Consider the following 18,441-nt stretch of genomic DNA (forward strand, 5'->3'; position numbering starts at 1 on the left):
TTGGGGCCTTCGCTTTTTCATATTTAAAATAGATGATTTTTCTCTTTTCCATCTCTTTTCCCTCCTGCTTAGTTTCTGCTTTTCTGCTTCCTCTCTACATATTTTCTTACCCATATTTTATTTCCTCTGCCTCTGACTTTTCATCTTCTTAGGTGATTTCTCCTCACTCCCCTGTTCTGTTTTCTCCCATTCTTCTTCCCTGGCCTCTCATTTCTTCCAGGCCTCAGAGGGAGGTTTTATTACTCCTGTCCAGTGCCAGGGGCCTGGAACTGCTGCAGGTCATGGAGAAAGAGATTGGAATTTTTGTACATGCCATAACATTTCAGCCATCAAAACTCTGTCACTTTTCTTGTGAAGGAGAGAAGTTGTGTACGTGATGTGTAATTAAATGACAAGTGAGTGTGGATGCATTGTTACTGGTGGCAGTTGGGGAATGAGTTGATATAAGATGGATTTTCCTATTTCTAATGTTGGTGAGATTGACTGTGTTTAATCCTTCCCCTTATTTTTTACATTTTCTTCTGTGGGTCTAGTGCCGCGGCACACATGGGAAGGTCAGAGGGCGATTTATGGAAGTTACTTCTTTCCTTCCACCACGTGAGGTCGGGCGGGGGGGTGGGGGGGTGGGGGGTGGGTAGAACTCAAGTTGTCAGGCTCAGTAAGTGCCTTTACCATGGAGATGGAGCCACCTGTCACTTAACCTTTTATTTACTGTAACTATGGTATGGATCTTGATGAAGTATCGCTGTAGTTAGTATTTCCATCCTTTCCTTGGTCAAAATTTTTGTTTTTGTGAAGTTTCAAGGTAAAAGAAAAGGTTTAGTAATGTGAAGATCAATAAATGTGTGTATCAGCTAGCTGATTAATTAATTAAATACTTGTATAGAATTGTTAGAAATCCTATCATTCAATTCCTTGTTAGGTAAAAGTTTTTGCCTGTATTCCTTTCCTCCCAATGGCATACAGCAGAAATTGAGTGTGAGCTACATATGTAATTTTAAGTTTCTTATGAGTCCCATTATAAAAAGAAGTAGAGGGGCTGGAGAGATGGCTCTTTGTGGAAGAGGGAGCCTGCTGTGCCACACAGGGTCCTGAGTTTGGGTCCCAGTGCGCGCGCGCGCGCGCGCGCACACACACACGCACACACGCTGTATGTGCATTTCTGTAGTACTAGCACTGTCAAAGGCTGTAGCAGTAGGGTCACGGGGGCTTGTTGTCAGACTAGCTCTAGGTTCAGTGACAGACCCTGTCTCAAAGAAAGAAGGAAGAGCAGAGTAATAAAGCAGGATACCTTCCTTAGTCTGTCCTCTGCATGTGTGCACATCTAAGCTTGTGCACCTGTACCACACTTAAACACACACAGTGTAGAAAAAAAAATCCACAAAATCAATCAAAATATTTAATTCAGCATATAGAATATCATTTACACACACACCACAATTTTTCATCACCTTTTTAATTTAAATATCAAATCTTCCAAATCCAGTGGCTGTCTTCACTCATAGTTTATTATACACTTAGTACTAACCTGCTTGCAAATTTAGTAGGCAATATGTGGCTGGAGGGTATTTGTAATAAACTCCAGAGTCTTAGAAAATGGCTTTAATAAAATGTTTTAACTTAAAAATCAAGTATAGTTTTTATGTCTCTGTCTATGTGTGTTAGGTGTGTTAGGTTTAGAAGAGTTTGAATGACGTTCCTTTATAGTGACATCCTGAGAGCTGGTCAGGGATACCAGAACTTAAATACTGCTTTCTCATACTCTTGAAGTCTAGTTTTGTTATTTATAGAGTGCTGAGCTGGGGAATTTTCCAGATTTGTGAGAAATATTGGGTGATACCAATATAATGGAGTAAAAATATTTAGTAGTTGGACTGTAGAAACCTGACTAAGTGGGAAACACGGTGATGCCATCCAAGCATATGTGAATCATTTCCCTTACATGATTACATGAGTTTTTCCTCCCTGTATATAGCTGTTTTTATTTCTACAAATGAAGATGTGATTGGCTTAAGGAATCATTAACTCAATCCCTGTTCTGTGTGATGGGAGCTGTAGTTGACTGTCTTGTGATTGGGCAGGACTTGGTACCTATCAGTGTAAACACATGGCACAGCCTGTCCCATGCCCCTGCTTATCTTCTCTGGAGGATGAGGCTGAGGCAGCAAATCTCATTGGTAAAGTTGTGTGTGCATTGCTTTTTTTTTTTAAAGACCTGTTTGCTTTCAGTTTTAACTATATTCTTGTCTGCAACAGTTAGCAATTGATGGTCCACAGAATAAGTTTCTGTGTGTTGGTGCCTTCACATCTGTAGAGTCATGCTTGATAAGCGTCTTCGGTTTTAAGATGTTTTACTTAGAAGATAACAGTGAAGATGAGAAGGTTCAGGAAAGCTCATTGAGTAAAACTGCAGGTGTTTATCGTGGCAAGGCCCCTGCTGGCATTCTGGTGAGTTCCATTCACCCATGCCTGCCTCTGTAGCCTTGCTTGACGCTGAATCTGGGTAGAACTGAGAAGGGACAGCACCCACTGAGTGAAAGTGGTGGATGCCCTTTGTGTGGAAGATAGGCTGTTGTGGTAACTTTCTAGCTTCTGTGTTGTGTAGGACAGAATTTTTGGCCGCCTGTTCTCGCTCCTTGCCTTTATGCTATCCTTATTCTGTTTGTTGTTGTTATTTAATAACTTTCTGCCTGGAAAAAAATGTGGTTGCTTTAAACTGAGAACTTGTTTACAAGTAGATTCCAGTTCTGTTCTTGCACCTCAGTGTGGTAGCTGAGGGATTAGAAGTCACTTAAGTTTTATGGGTTTTTTTTTTTTTCTTCCTCGCCAAATCTGTAAGGCTAAGCTACTATTTGAAACTGGCATTTTGTTTGGGTATGTGATACAAAAGACTATATAGGCTTTCCCTTTTGTGACTATAAACAAACAAAAAAAAAATGCTTGAAATGTGTGTGGGGGAAGTTAAGTTTGTCTGAATTTTTTAAGTCTAATTTTCTCTTGGTACAAGGTACAAACTAGAACATGTCTTATAAATTTGAGTTCTAGAAGTCCTCTTTAAAGAAACAAAGTCAGGTGATATAAAGATATATTATTTAACTCTGCCAATGGAACCTTAGAAAAATAATGCGTTTAAGTGCTTATTTTTAGTTTATTTAATTGTTTTGTTTTTGTTTTGTATCACGGTCCTGGTATATAGCTCAGACTGACTATTCCCATAGGTTGTCCTTGGACTTACCATCTTCCTGCTTTAGCACTCCTGAGTGTTGGGATAACACACGTGTGCCATTAAACCCGGCTTAAATCCTTAAAGTGAGTCAGGGGCTAATTAATTTTAGATTCAGATACTCAGGAGCTCCAAATGAAAGTATTGATGTTATGTTGTATTCTCTCATTTAATTTAAATTACCTTGGTTATTTTTTAAGTATAATTAAGGTTGAATATTTTATGAAAACTAGATGAAGTCAACAAAACAAAAAATAGATTATTTCTGAAATCTGTTAACCTAGTTGATTTTAGTTTTAAAGTTATAAGAATGTTGTGTCCCCTTTTAGAGGTTATACCATATTCCGTGTGATATTTGCTTCCAGATCTGAGATCACTGGTGTCCATATGCAGATTTTTCACTTACTAGTAACAGCATTATTTGAATATGAATACAAGTCAGATGCTACTGTGGGAGGCAGTTTTATTTTGAAGTCTCTGTTGTAATATAAAGGATATATGCATCTGAATTTGTGCACATTAGTCTTAAAGGTCAGAAGAAAGAATGTGAACATACTTAGTTCTCTATGAAATATTTCTAAAATCCACTTAGTCGCCAGCACACAGACTGGACTGCATTGCAGGAAAAGTTCTTGGATGTCTTGCTGCTGGTGTTTTTCAAAGGGAAGTCAAAGGTGTTTGCTTAGACTGCATTTTGTTAACAGTCCCCTTTGTCATTGATGTTCTGTGAGTCACCACCCCACCACCCCAAGAGAATTTTCTGAATGGCTAATAGCTGGCATACTAGATTTGATATCTTCTTAGTAAGCCATAATGATTATCTAGGAGTTTGACTTTGGAACGAACTTGGGTGTGTGCAGTAAAGTATCCTGGCATTTAAATGTGTTGAACCAGGCAGACGGACAGAAGGATAATAAGGCAAGAAGTCTTCTCTTTTCCTGGCTACCAGACTTATTGAGGAATGTGGCTTTGGAGTGTTCCCACTCTTCCCAGCCAGTACCTGTGATGATCTGAGGTTCCAAGACTTTCCTCCTCCACCCCTTATGTGTTAGGACTAGTGCTAGGTGTTTGCTAGCCCTGTAGAGGTCCTTGCATCTGAGAAAGTGTTGTAGAATACTTAATAAAGTGTGCCTTGAGAAAACCTCAGGCTGCTAGCTTGGTCTTAAAGGAATTAGACACAACTCTTTAAAGGGTTTAAATTAGAATATCACCCTTCTTGGGAAAGCATTTATTTTATACTGTTTATGTATTCTAGCCTAATTCTACTGGGTTACAAAATCCACTCAGTTCTGGACAAGAAAACTATAGGCTCACGTAGAGTAAAGAGTTTCCGTGTGTGATATTGCTTTTTACCTAATAGAAAACAGGGCAATTTTTGTTATTTTTCATTGTTTCATGTCTTACTCTAGAACATGTTTTTCCTTTTCCTTGAATCTTACTTTATACTATAGAGGAATTACCTGAATTTCTTATGTAAGTTATGCTGGGGAAGGGATTTTTTTCAAAAGGTGGTCAGGCAGTCCAGCTGATGTTTTGTCATGGAACATCTTAGCTCTAATGAAATATGTTTGTTACTGGGTGCCTTTGGTGGACCGTCTTAGCATTAGCTGCTATACATCTGAAAGGGAGCTTACCTAGGAATCTGGTACCAAGTATGGTAGCTCTGAGACTTGAAACACAAAAGCAGAGGATGATGAGTTTGAGGCTAGCCTGGCCTACATGGTAAAACTGTCTCAAAATGAAAAGCAAGCAAACAAAAAAGAGATTTAAAAAAAAAAAAAAAAAAAAAAGAATCCACCTAAAGTGAACCCTGGGCAAACCTGAAGAGAGTTGTGTAATCTCAGAGGTGTTATCACATGCACAAATTGACCTGAACACTTAGGAACTGAAAATAAGCAGATCTCCATTAGGTCAAGGGGCACAAGAGATGGGGCTGTAGAAGTTATCCGTCCCCTTATATTCTCTTACATGCTAACAAAGCACAGCACCAGAGCCCTACAGACGGAAATTCAGTCCTAAGATTGAAAAGAGCAAGTCTTTCAAAGACAGTGAAGCAGGAAAGAGAGCAGCAAGTGTTACCTTCGACTTTGGGAACTGGTAGCTTGCCTCTGATGACCGATTTGAAATACTCGGACATTTTTTAGTCACTTGAGGAATTTATAAGTACTGTACCTGTAGTAGGTTTGTATTCTGGTCCTAGGGACTCCTCAGGGCCTCTGATGTGCAGCAGAGCCAGAACACGGGACACGCTGAGCTCTGCTGCCCTTTCCTTGCATATATGGATTTCTCAAATAGGCAGAAGCAGGAGGGAGTCCAAGAATTGGCGTGGTTTTGTTTTTAGTACAAAGAAAGTACATTTTCTGTTTCAGAATCCCCCTGTCTGGTTGCCATGTACCCTCAGTCTCTTCCAACCTTCTTCTCTTTTCATAGCCTTCACGTTTCAGGGAAGACATGTTGTGTCCTTTGTTTTGGTTTGTCTGGTGTCATCAATGTTTTTGACAAAAAGTACCACAGAAGTGATGAATCCTTTTTAGTGAGTTATCTCTTGATTATTTGATAGTAGAGTCTACAGACCCCTGCACTATAAAACAGCTGTTTTCCCTGTTATATAAAAGTGTGGCTCGGAGACAGTAGTCAGAGAATGTTCAGGTGTTCTGCTTCCCCTTAAACCTGTTTTTAAAATACAACCAAATAAACTCAGAATTTCAGTAAAACCAAATTTGTTTTAATTCTAAGTATAGCTTTCTTTCTAAAGCAGATTACTATACTATCAGACTTACTGATAAGAAAGTCCTTAGCTTTGAGCTGTTGGGAATGCCACTGGACTCTGGGCCTGCAAGTGTTAATAGCTGCTTTGTTAGTAGAAGTGCTGTGATAGCCTTTAAACCCCATAGTTCATGTGGCTCATTGCTACCTGAGCTTTACCAAGCTGCCATCGGGTGCAGGGAAAGGGCTGTTAGCCCAGAGAATTCACACAGGTGTGCTTTCTCAGTGTCAGCTTCACTTAGCTGTAGTATTAACTAAGGCTCTTTTTAAGGGGAGGAGAGAGGGTGAGAAAATGGAAGAGAGGAAGATAAGTGAGATTTAAGATATCATTCCCTGGGCCTACAATCTATATGAATGTTAGTCTGTACCCAGGCTGAGGCTATATTTTGACTATAAAAGAGTCATATTAATTCTTGACTTGGAGGTCAGTATATAAATAGAAAAATTCCAGTAGAGAGGGATGTTTCAAAGGAAATTGTAAATTATGCTACTAGCATATTTGGTAGTCATCCCTGAGGTAGAGGGTGTGGTTTCCTGTATTAACTTTCTAAATTTGGGTAACTTTATGTGGCATCCAAAGGATTAGACTTCTGTGTTTATTTTGGAGATCTTACTGTTACTAATGATCACTGCCAAAATAGGTTGGTTGTACAATTATATTGTAGTAGAAGGTTTAAGATGGGGTGGGGGAGAAAGTTGAGAACTTGTCCCTTAAAACATGTATTTCTTTCTGGCAGTGATGGCACATGCCTTCAATCCCAGCACTAAGGAGGCAGAGGCAGGAGGATCTCTGAGTTTGAGGCCAGCCTGGTCTACAGAGTGAGTTCCAGGACTACACAGAGTTTTGTTGAACACACACACATACACACACACATTTCTGATCATAGCATTATATCTAAGTTTACTGGTAATAAAAAGTTTATTGTTTAATGCATGCTACCATGTGGAGAAATCATCATGGCCTTCTAAAGCCTTTTGAAATTTTTTCCTACATCTATCTCAGAAAGTTCCTAGATAAAGTAAAAAGAGAATGGCATGTCAGGACACTTGACTGGTCCTGTCGCTGTGTAGCTGCTTTACTTCAGGTAGAATGCCTGTCCCCTGTGGGCCCTGGTTTTCATACCTAATACAGTCCATAACATATGCCTTGTCTGATGGTGAAGGTTAAACACTCATTTGGAAAGGTGAAGTTGAAGTGCTTTGAGTCATATGTGATTTGTCGAGGATGTACGTGACTAGTGAGGAAATGAAGAATTTGGGCTTTGACCATTAGGAGCACATCTCATATAGGAGCATTAAGTACAGTTAAACAAGTAAACTCACTTTGAAAGTAATTTGAGATTTCTTTTAACAAGAAACTCCCCTGAACACCTTAAAGAAATCTTAAAAAGAGTTTTCATACCTACTTCTAAGCAGTGCAGCCCCATTCCTAAGTGTTTAACTAAATAAATCCTGTACACAGATATTTGTATTACAATTTGTAAGACAATTGCCTTGTAATTGTCGAGAAATAGGAACACCGAGGGTGCAAGGATAAACTAGAGTACATTCACACCACAGTGTGAATACTATGTAATAAAGAACAAACTACTAGCTGGGCATCCCTTTAATCCCAGCACTCCAGAGGCAGAGGCAGATGAGTCTCTCTTGTGAGTTCTAGGCCAACCTGTTCTACATAGTAAGTTTGAGGCCAGCCAAGACTATGTAGTGATATTCTGTCTCTAAAAACCAAAACAAACAAAACCCCACAACACCAACAACAAACTACTAAAGCATATAACACTGAAAACATCTTAGATGCATTGAGCTAAGTACAAGAAGTTACTACATAGTCCATGATTCTTTTTGTGTAAATTCAGACAATACTAAGGATAGAAACGTGCTGGGAAGTTTGAGGAGAGTTTACCACAGAGAGGCATTAGGTACTTAGAGGAGGGTCAATCTGATTGTCCTATATCTTGATTGCCATGATCATATAAGTGCTTACTTAAAATACACAGGATCCCAACATCCACTTAACACCTGAAACTCTCTCCTGGCCTCTGTACAACTCCATACAGACGTGTATATACATGTAAACAAATGCCTTTTTTTTTTTAAAGCACACAGAACTGTATACTACAAAATAATGAATTTTATTATATACAAAGTCTACTTTGAACAGTCCAAAGTACAGATGTTTGAAATCTTAAAATTATATTTCAGAACAGAGTCAATATAAACATGCAGCTAAAAATTTTCCTATGCAGGTATCCATCCATAGGTTGACTTAATAATAGTTCGATAGCTTTCAAAATCTTAAGACTCACTATGTTTCCTAGTGTTTACTTCTTATATTTCTCCTTATTTATCAGCCAAGTTAGATGTTCTCTGTAAGAGCATTGGTCATCTCTTAGAGTAGACGTGAAGACTGGGAATATTTTAGTTGAGAGATGAGAACTAAATTGTTGGAAAACTTCATTATAAGACATTGTTCTGCAGGTGGGAATGAGAAAAATGAAGTGAAAATATAGGTAGGGACATAATTTAATTATATGGAACTATAATGGCATCAAACATGTCTGGTCATGTCAGTGATGTGGGGACTGGGGAAAGAATTTGAGACCTACCTCTTTTATGCTGCTTGCCATGTTAGAATCTGCTCATTTTGAAATTTAAAGGTGTGTACAAGAATAAGCATTTAGTTTTTCCTGCTCTGTTCCAAATATGGTTACTGGAGTAAGTTCCCTGGTACATTGCTGAATGTTAGGCAGTTAAAACTGTAGCTCTTACCATTCTCCTTGAAGTTGTGCTCTGTAGTCATTGAAGTACATTCCTCACCTCCTTTTGAGAGAGGATCTTTTGTAGACCTGGCTAGTCTCAATCTCACAGAGATCCCACGACCTCTGCCTGCAAGTACTGGGATTAAATGAATATACCACCACACCTGACAAAGTCTCCATTTTGTACCATAACTTAAGAATTTGGAGGGTAGGCTAAATAAATCAGTATAGTGTGGTGAGTACCTGGGAGGGAGGTAGAGAAAAAAGGAATGTGAATGCCTCCCTGACCAGTGATGGGCTCTCCCTAACTGTCAGTCATGTAGCCCTTGTGTTCTGAGCAGTACCAATTCCATGATCTTGTCCACTATGCTGTTTTACTCTGCACCCCTTCTTTCTCTCTTTGCTCTTTTGGTCTTTGACTTTAATTTTTTTTAATTATTTTTCATTTGTGTATGTTTGTGTGCAATGCCTACAGACCAGAAAAGGGTGTTGAATCCTCTAGAGCTGCCTTTCGAGGCAGTTGTGTCACCTGATAGGGATCTGGCAGCTCAACTTGAGTCCTCTAGAAAAGCAGAAAGCCTCTTTAGCCCTGGAGCCTTTCTCTAACCCTATCTTTTGCTGTTTTTGAGGCTGGGTCTTATGTACCATGTTAGCCTAGAACTCATTATGTGACTGAGTATGATTTTAAACTGCTGATCCTTCTGCCTCCAGCTCCCAAATGCTAAGTATTTGCCCCAGCACCTGGTCTGGGTGTTCTTAAGATACATAGTCTGTGATGGATATACTTTCCCACTTGATCCAATTTCTTCTGTATTCAGGAGGCCTGAAACATGAATTCACTCTTTTTATAAAGTGGCAGATGGAAAAGAAAACTGGTATTGGATTTTGAAAAATTGACCTGAAAATTATTGGACAAGTGACAGTGTTAGTGTGGAGGGATAAGAGCCAAGGGTTTTTAAAGGTGGAATCAGTGACCTTTTATGGTTAACTCTTTACCTGCTGAAAAGCTGAAGCAAGCAGTGGGGCCACTACTGGGGAAAGAATGTGCATTGCTGTAGTGGCAGAGTATTTTCCCTGTATTGAACCTTACTGTCTTAGTGTTGAAGTGCTGTGAAGAGACACCATGACCAAGGCAACTATTACAAGAAAAAGCATTTAATTGGGGCTGGCTTACAGTTTAGGGATTTAGTCCATTCTCATCATGGCGGGGAGCATGGTGGCATGTGCAGGCATGGTGCTGGAGAAGTAGCTGAGAGTTCTACATCCAGATCCTCAGGCAGCAGGAAGAGAGGAACACTGGGCCTGGCTTGGGCTTTTGAAACCTAAAAGCCCACCCCTAGTGACACACTTCTTCCAACAATGCAACACCTCCTAATCCTTTTCAAGTAGTGCCTCTCCTTGATGACCAAGCATTCAAATTTATGAGCTTATGGGGGGGGGGCATTCAAACCATCACTCTTACTTAGCCAAATCTAGCTCATTTATTTTATAGATAGTAAAAGTGGTCAGTTAAAAAAAATAGAACTCAGTAGCAATGAGTTTTCTATTCCCTTAAAGAAATATGTTGTAGTGAGTGTTATGATGCATAACTGTAATTCCATCACTCTAGGCTGCAGCAGGAGAATCCCAAATTAATTTGTACCACAAACCTAGTCTGTAATAGCCCTGCCTTTTCAAACAAAAGAACATATAGGAAATATGCTTTGATGGAACCAGAATTTACCAACCTTATTTAAGGCCCTGTGTCTTTTAAAACAAACAAACAAACATGAATAGGCTGGTAGCTAGCTCAGTGGTAGATTGCTTGTCTAGCACATAAAGGACCTAGTTTCAATTTCCAACATAACTAACGTTTGAGCTTTAGTTACTTTTGAGCTGTTTGCTTGCTAGTTTTACCAGTGGTTTTTGAAGGGAGTTTGACAGAGGGTTTGAGTTAGCTGTAACAAGTGTGGGCATGTGTCTATCCTTTGTCAGACATTGGAAATAGACTACAAACAGTCCAGGCAAATTGAAATTTATGAGAGATGCTGAGAGGGCAGAAAGCTGCTACATGTGAGGCTGGAGAGACGGCTCAGCGGTTAAGAGCACTGGCTCCTCTTCCAGAGGTCCTGAGTTCAATTCCCAGCACCCACATGGTGGCTCCCAGCCATCCATAATGAGATCTGCTGCCCTCTTCTGCACTGTGCATACATGGAGGCAGAACACTGTATACATAATAACTAAATAAATCTTTTTTAAAAAGCTGCTACATGCAATCTCATTTCTAAACATATCCCAGTTCAAGTGGCACAGCCCTACCAGTGCCTGCTTCTTGTGGCTCTCTGCACACATTCAGGAATGTGTTTGACCCAATTAGAGACATATCTCCCTAGCCCCACCAGTCAGCTTATAGTAGTGCTTCTGTAGACTCAGTTATAGAGGAGCCTCATTCCTGTGTTTGAGAAGGTTCTTGTTGGGTTTTTGGGATTTGTTGTTTTGTCTTTTTAAAGTTTCTCTTATGAGTGTTTTGCCTACATGTAAGTTCGTGTACCATGTACATCCCTGGTGCCCACAGAGGCCAAAAGAGGGCATCATTTCCTCTGTAATTGGAGTTACTGATAGTTGTTTGCCATCATGTAAATGCTGGGAATTGAACCCAGGTACTCTGGAAGATCAGTACATGCTCTCAACCTATGAGCCATCCTGTAGGCAGAGTTTTTCATCAGGACTGGCAGCTCCCCAGATAACCACACAGAAACTTACTATTTAATAAGACCAGCTGATAGCTTAGGCTTGTTACTAACTAGCTCTTTCTTACAACTTAAATTAACCCATATTTCTTATCTACACTCTACCATGTGGTGGCAGTACCTTTTTTCAGGAGGCATATTCATCTCCTGCTTCCTCTGCATCTGGCTGGAGACTGCCCTTCTTCTCTGTGCCCTTTTTTTTTTTTTTTTTTTTTTTTTGCCTGCAAGTCCTACCTAACCTCTACCTGTCTAGCTATTGGCCATTTAGCTCTTTATTAAACCAATGAGAGCTACAAATATTGACAGTGTACAAAAAGGTTGTTCCACAGCACCATCCCTTCAACCCCTTGAGTTTTATATGAAGGAGGAAATCTCTGTAATCTAGGGAACCAGCCCATTTTCTCTAATTCAGCCATTGCATTGCATGCCCTTTTAAACTGTATTTCTTTTGCTGGGGAGATAGAGGTAGGTAAAATGCTTATGCCTGGCTCTCATCTCCTGTTTTACGTTGCAGTGGCTTCCCTCTTCTGGCTCAACCTCCCCATATGATCTGCTGCCAGATCACTCACAGCACCTTTGGGGTTAACTTGTCCTGGATCTGAGGTCATGTGCCATCTCACTTTTGCTTTCCAAACTCCACTTCTTTGTCACATGCTATTGTCTCTGCTGGGAGCCCCCTTTCCCACCCCCATTTAGCCCTTTAGACTTATTTCCACTTATTTCTAGAACAAGTTTGGTTTTCTTTGTTTTTTTCGTCCTGAAGCCTTCTTCACTCTCCCAAGCAGATATTTTTTCCTCTGTTCTAGTCGTCTTCTTTTTTTTTTTAACATGAAATCTAATACGTCTTTTTTTTTTAAAGATTTTATTTATTTATTATGTATACAGCATATATGACAGCAGGCCAGAAGAGGGCACCAGATCTCATTACAGATGGTTGTGAGCCACCATGTGGTTGCTGGGAATTGAACTCAGGACCTCTGGAAGAACAGTCAGTGCTCTTAACCGCTGAGCCATCTCTCCAGCCCCTGTTCTAGTCTTCTTAAAAGTCAGTAAAGGGACTGGCAGTGTGGCTCAGTGCAGAGCCTTCACATCTAATGCTCAGCTTCTAGGTTTGATCCCAGCACCGTTAAAGGAAAACAAGACCACCCCACAGCATTATCACAGGGCACTCTGTAAGCTGAGGCAGTGTCTGTCTTGTTCTCTTGGTGTGTCCAGGCCCTCTGTGTGTTGGGGGCAGGGGGTGGGGAGGAGGGAGGAGGGAGGAGGAGGGTTCTCTTTGGATCTTAAGGACTTGGCATGAAGGAGGTGCTCAGGTTTTTGACTGAATAAAAATTAGCTTCTTCCAGGAACAGGCTGGTAGAGCAGGTATTTGGTTAACGACTACAAATCTATAATTCCTAAAGGAATTACAGTTGTGTGTGATTGTTTTTAAGCTATACCTGCAGGGTTTACATAGAAGGACTTGTCCTGGATAAGGCTTCTTATAGACTTCCTTTTCCATTGTGACAGAACGGCTTGTCTTGGGAACTTTGTGTTCAGGAAGTCACTGGAAGACACTGGGTTTAACTCAGATGTGCTGTGCACAGGGAATACATGTTTCCTGTAGCAAAAGAGAGCGCCACTCAGCTGCACTGTGCTGTGCAGGCAGAACAAGAGAGCATGGGAGCAGTGGATTTTATGTGTGCGGCCTGTATTTCTTGTTCAGTCTTGCTTCCAGGAGAATAAGGGGCCTTCATGGACACCCGTTCTGTGGTGCTCCTTGGGGTAGGGTGGAGTGGTGGTAAACTTGGATCATCCTTGTGCTATCCCTGTTTCTTGTTTTATAAAATAAGGAAAATTGAAGAAACAAACTACCATTTACTGGGGGAGGAAATGACAGTGCAAAGGAGGCACTCATTTGGAGGCAGCTCCTCTCAGGAAGCCATATTCTCTGTCAAGCTCTGTTGTCTGTGGTGCTGCTTCTGTTGACTCAGACTGGGCTCCTTTCTGTCCAGTTGGTCACCTCCTTCCTCCTTTGCTGTCCTTACCACACCAGCTAAGTGTACTGTGAACACTTTATGAAACATCTTCACTCAAGTCCCTACAAGATGTGGGCAAGGCCCTGGGGATTTGATTCCTGCCAGTCCTGGAGAGGCCAGAGAGGAACTTGCATCAGATGTGGTTGGAGAAAAACTGTCAGGATTTAGTGTGTTACAGCTCCGAAGGGAAGGGTATCCTGGCAGTCATAAGCCAAGGAATACCCACAGCTCGGAAAGAAAAGGTATCCCAACAGAAGTGTTAGAACTTTGTTCCAGTGGGGAGTTTTCTTAGCTCCAGGAAAGGTTTCCCTTCTTGCGAATGTAACAACTCTACTCCAGCAGGGGAGGGTCACCGTACTGCTCCGCTCTGCTGCAGAGAAATGTTACAGCTCCACTCATCTTCCCTGGAGTGGAATACTTGGCTCCAGCAAGGAAGTTTCCCCAGCCAAAGTGTTACAGTTCTGTTCTGCTCCTGCTCAATTCAGTTACAGCTCTGCTCACTTAGGTGAAAGTCCACAAACCTCAGTCAAGAGATTTATTGGGAGGGAAGAACCTTGAGTAGCTGCCCCGCCAGGCTGGAAAAGGCAGCCCCAAACTAAACAGGTACAGGGCTTATATAGGGCTTCTTAGGGGCAGAGCTTTCCAAGGTGGAGATTTGCAGGGTGGAAATTAGTAGGATTTCAATTCCTGAGCTTGAGACACGCTCAGAGATTGGTTGGATTTCATGTTCATGGATTGTTTGGTTTTCAATTCCTGAATTGGTTAGGGGCAGGGTGTGTTTCTTTGGCTCTGGTTTTGGGGCCAGGGTTTTCTTTCACTGGCCCTTTTTACCCTACAAGGTAAACTCAGCCCTCAGGAACCCTGGGTTGAGGTGGAACCACCTGGTGTACAGTAGTATACAATAGTGGGACGCAAATGACTTGTCTGTCTCACTCATAAAATAAATTAATAATGCTGGCCTTGCAAACCTGTGTCCTATTTTTGAAGATTGAATGAGGTGCGTTTGATCTTAAAAAGTACTAAGTGGTCATCAAACAATATGTCTTCTTGGGAAGTACTACTACTCTATGATTCAGGTTGTTACTGAACCACTGTGTCTGGTTTGTCATAAAAGTGAGAGGAGCAGCCCAGTCCTTCTTGAAAGAGTAAGGGTGCACAGCCCAGACTAATAAGTAAGATGTAGTTGTGACTGTCAGTGGAGGGTGACTTCTCATGCATCATAAGAAGTAGAGTTGTTTGGGAAAGTGGTCTCTAGCTGGTGGTGTATGTTTCGGGGGTGAAGCGAGGGCAGCGTATGCTGTTTAAGAAGACACTCAGGATGGCTAGAACAAAATGTCATGGATGGCATCTGACCTAAGCGAGTGTGGGTTAACAATAGACATTTATTACAATTCTAGAGTGCCTTGAAGTCCAAGGCTGAGTTGCTGAGAGATTCAGTGTGTGTATGTGTTGGAATGGGGGTCGGGGAGGGGCACCTTTTTACAGGCTTGCAGATGTCTTGCTGTGTCCTCATATGGCAGGGTAAAAGAGAATGCTGACTCTTATCTCTCTTTCTGTGTATATGAGGACACCAGTGAGGGTGAGACTCTTCTAATCACCTTCATGACCTCATCTAAACCTGGTTACCTGCCAAAGGCCCGTCTCCAAATCCCTTCACATTAGGAGTTAGGGCTTCAGTACATGAAGGGAGACACACATAAATATCCACCTTAAAACATCACCTATGCCTCTGAAGTTTGAGTTTCCTTATCTTTTAAAATATTTGCTGGCATGGTGATGCACACCTTTGGTCCTAGCACTCTGGAGGCAGAGGCAGGTCGGTCTCTGAGAGTTTGAGGCTAGTGTAGTCTACATAGTAAGTTCCAGGATAGCCCAGACCATATGGTGAAATCCTGTCTAAAAATAGTCTAAGTTGGGGTATAGTGAGCGTTCTGAAAGTTACTGTTACTAGATATATTGTATAGTCAGCAGGTTTCTCCTGGCCATTTCTAGGGTGTAGTACATGTTAAGACCCTGACCTCTATATACTTTTGTTTTCCTCAGCCTACAAAATATAAACCCAATGGCTTCATGTCTGCCAAGAGAAAAGAAGTTTCTTGACAGCCTGTATTTTTCTACATTTAGCAACCAGCTTTTGCACAATAGATTTTTATGTATAACAGCACATCTCTTAACCACAGTAATTAAAATCATCCTGAATAGATGTTGTTATACTTAATTATGGATTCTGTGCTCTAGTTGATGTAAGCTTGTTACACATTTAGAACATGGTTGTTTATGGCTGAATGTAGATGTTTAAAAGTTGCCATTTTCAGTTTTTTTAAGGTCTATACTGTTATGATTTTTTTTTACAAATTGTAACAATATTCATTTTAGCATTGCCATCCTCAATCAGTCATGTACTGATTCTGTGTGCCACCTAGCTAATATGTTGCAACAGGCAAAACGCATGTTGTGAACATGTGTGACTTAGAAAACAGGAAAACTCAGAGTGTGCTAAGTGACAGTGGAAATTTCTTGGTAAAAGAGGTGACATGATGAACTACCTCCAAATGAATTTCACCTCTGTTCTGGTTTTAGTGATAATCGTTGACCAACTGAGGACAAAGATCTGCATTTCCTTTCCCTCTAAGTGAGACAAGGACTCTTTGAGACTGTAGACAGACACTCACATGGCAGAGAAGTACGTGAATTAGACGTTCAGCATCATTAGCTATTAAAGAAATGCAAATCATTATCTATTGTCATAGCTAAAGTAAACAGTAATGCCACCTTGTGTGAGGTATGCCAGATAATTTTACCTCCCACCTCCCATTGCTAGTGAGAATGTAAAATGACAGTGTGATCTGGAAAGTAGTAGTCTTGACTGTTCCAAAACAGCTAAGCCTGAACTTTGTTTGCAACTGAAAAGTTGCATTCAGTTGTACTCCTAGCATTTATCCTAGAATATGAAAATCCACATTCACACAGACCCTGTATGACATATACTTACAACTATGTCTTTATTTGTAATAGCCAGAAACTGCAGTTAACCTATTCTTCAACTAGTAAATAGGGTTTTTTTTTTGGGGGGGGGGGAGTTGTTTTTTGTTTTTATTTTTTTAATGGTAAGTCTATGCCATGAAATACTATGTAGCAGTAAAATGGAATGAGTTATTGATAGACATCTGGATAAGTCTGCAGTAAAACATGAGGGAAAGAGGGCTGTCCTAAAAGGCTACATACTTTATAATGCTGTTTATATGACTTCCTTTCTAAAATGGCAGACATTTCAGAAATAGAGAACATATTAATGGTTGCTAGGGACTGGGGACAAGGCGGCACTGGTTATGATATTTTGCTGATGCATCCCAAATAGAAGACACTCAGTAGAGGATTTGAATGCAGCCGTATTCTTTCTTAGGTTTTGTGTGTGTGTGGGGGGGGGTTTCGAGACAGGGTTTCTCTGTGTAGCTTTGTGCCTGTCCTGGAACTCACTCTGTAGCCCAGGCTGGCCTCGAACTCACAGATCCACCTGCCTCTGCCTCCTTAGCACTGGGATTAAAGGCGCATGCCACCACTGCCCAGCTGTATAATTGTTTTATATATATATTGTTGTTTTGTTTTTTGAGGTATTCTTTCTTAGAACCCTGCAGGTCTACACAGATCTCACAGTAGAAAGACAGTTTGTTAATTCATTTCTTTATTTGGTGTTTTGGAGATAGTTCAGGCTATCCTTGAACTCCTGATCTAGAAAGGCTAATTTTTAAAAATACAGTGAGCCAGGCCTGGTGGAAATCAGGAGGCAGAAGCAAGTGGATCTCTGTGAATCAAGGCCAGCAGCATCCTCATAGTGAATTCCAGACCAGCCAGGGCTACATAGTGAGACCATTGCAAATGAAACAAAATAAACGAACAAACAAAAAAAAAGAAGGAAGGAAGGAAGGAAATATAATGAGATGATCCATGAGTATTCTGATGGAACAGTATTTCTGCTACACACAGTATATGTTTTTAGCTTGTTGATTGGTCTTAGCTTATTTATTGATAGTTCATTTGATTTTTCCTTTATTCATTCAAGAAGTAATTATTGTCAAATATAGTGACACACACCTGTATTCCCAGCATTTGAGAGGCTAAAATAGGATTTTATTTGGCCTTGAGTTCTAGGCCAACTTGGGCTACAAAGTGAGACCCTGGAGAGAGATTGGCCAGGTGTGGTGGCACAGCCTTTAATCCCAGCATTCAGGAGGCAGATCTCGGTGAGCTCAAAAACAGCTAAGTTTACCTCTCAAATTTCAGGCCAGCCAGGACTACGCAGTGAGACCCTGTCTCAATAAATAAATAAATAAATAAATAAATAAATAAATAAATAAATAAATATTAAAAATTGAGTATTTGATGTATGCTTAACCTGGCCTTGCTATCAAAGCCAAATCAATCATCCTAAAACCAAAACTACTGGTCTGTAATTGTTTCATAATTGTAACATAAAGGACTCCACTTTAGGAGATTATAATAAGTTTGGCTCCTGGTATGTTGCTCAAAGCCAGCTCTTTGGTGTATGCAGTTTGAAGCCTTGGTTACATAAATAACCCAAGGGAATGATCAGGGTTATATGCCTCAGGCTGCCAAGCAGCCAGACCCTGGTTATAGTCATCTCTGTGTAGACTGTTGAATGGAATCTGTGCTACCTTAGGCACTGCTGGTCTCTGGAGAGTAGGGTGAGTTATGTGCAGACAGGAACTGGCAGGTCCCCTTCATTTTCTTAAGAGATCAGCACTTTTTCCCTGTTCCACCTAGGACTTACCTGACAACACAGAATGTCTCTCTAGAACTTTGCAGAGATGGAACTTTGAGCTTAGGGTAACTCCAGAGCTGATTTAGAGAGACCACTGTGCGCACAATTAATAGCTTGGACTCACTTCTAAAGTCTGATAAAAATTGACTTCTGGATTAGCCTA

General features: G+C 40.7%; 1 protein-coding gene across 7 annotated transcripts in view; it reads left to right on the forward strand.

Moving 5' to 3' along the window:
• Positions 1-18,441, forward strand: part of Lpin2 (lipin 2) — a 74,078-nt gene that overhangs the window by 25,439 nt on the left and 30,198 nt on the right. The window contains exon 1 of one of the 7 annotated variants that reach the window (XM_037210187.1): positions 2,018-2,177. The exons of 3 other annotated variants lie outside the window; for them this stretch is intronic. In XM_037210187.1, coding sequence (XP_037066082.1) covers positions 2,046-2,177 — 132 coding nt within the window. In that variant the 5' untranslated portion in view covers positions 2,018-2,045. Of the gene's footprint in view, positions 1-2,017; positions 2,178-2,224; positions 2,449-18,441 lie in introns of those variants that run through there. 3 more of the 7 variants (XM_037210188.1, XM_037210189.1, XM_037210190.1) reach the window with 3 other exon arrangements.

Source organism: Peromyscus leucopus, chromosome 13 (assembly GCF_004664715.2).
Source record: "Peromyscus leucopus breed LL Stock chromosome 13, UCI_PerLeu_2.1, whole genome shotgun sequence".
NCBI classification, from domain to species: domain Eukaryota; kingdom Metazoa; phylum Chordata; class Mammalia; order Rodentia; family Cricetidae; genus Peromyscus; species Peromyscus leucopus.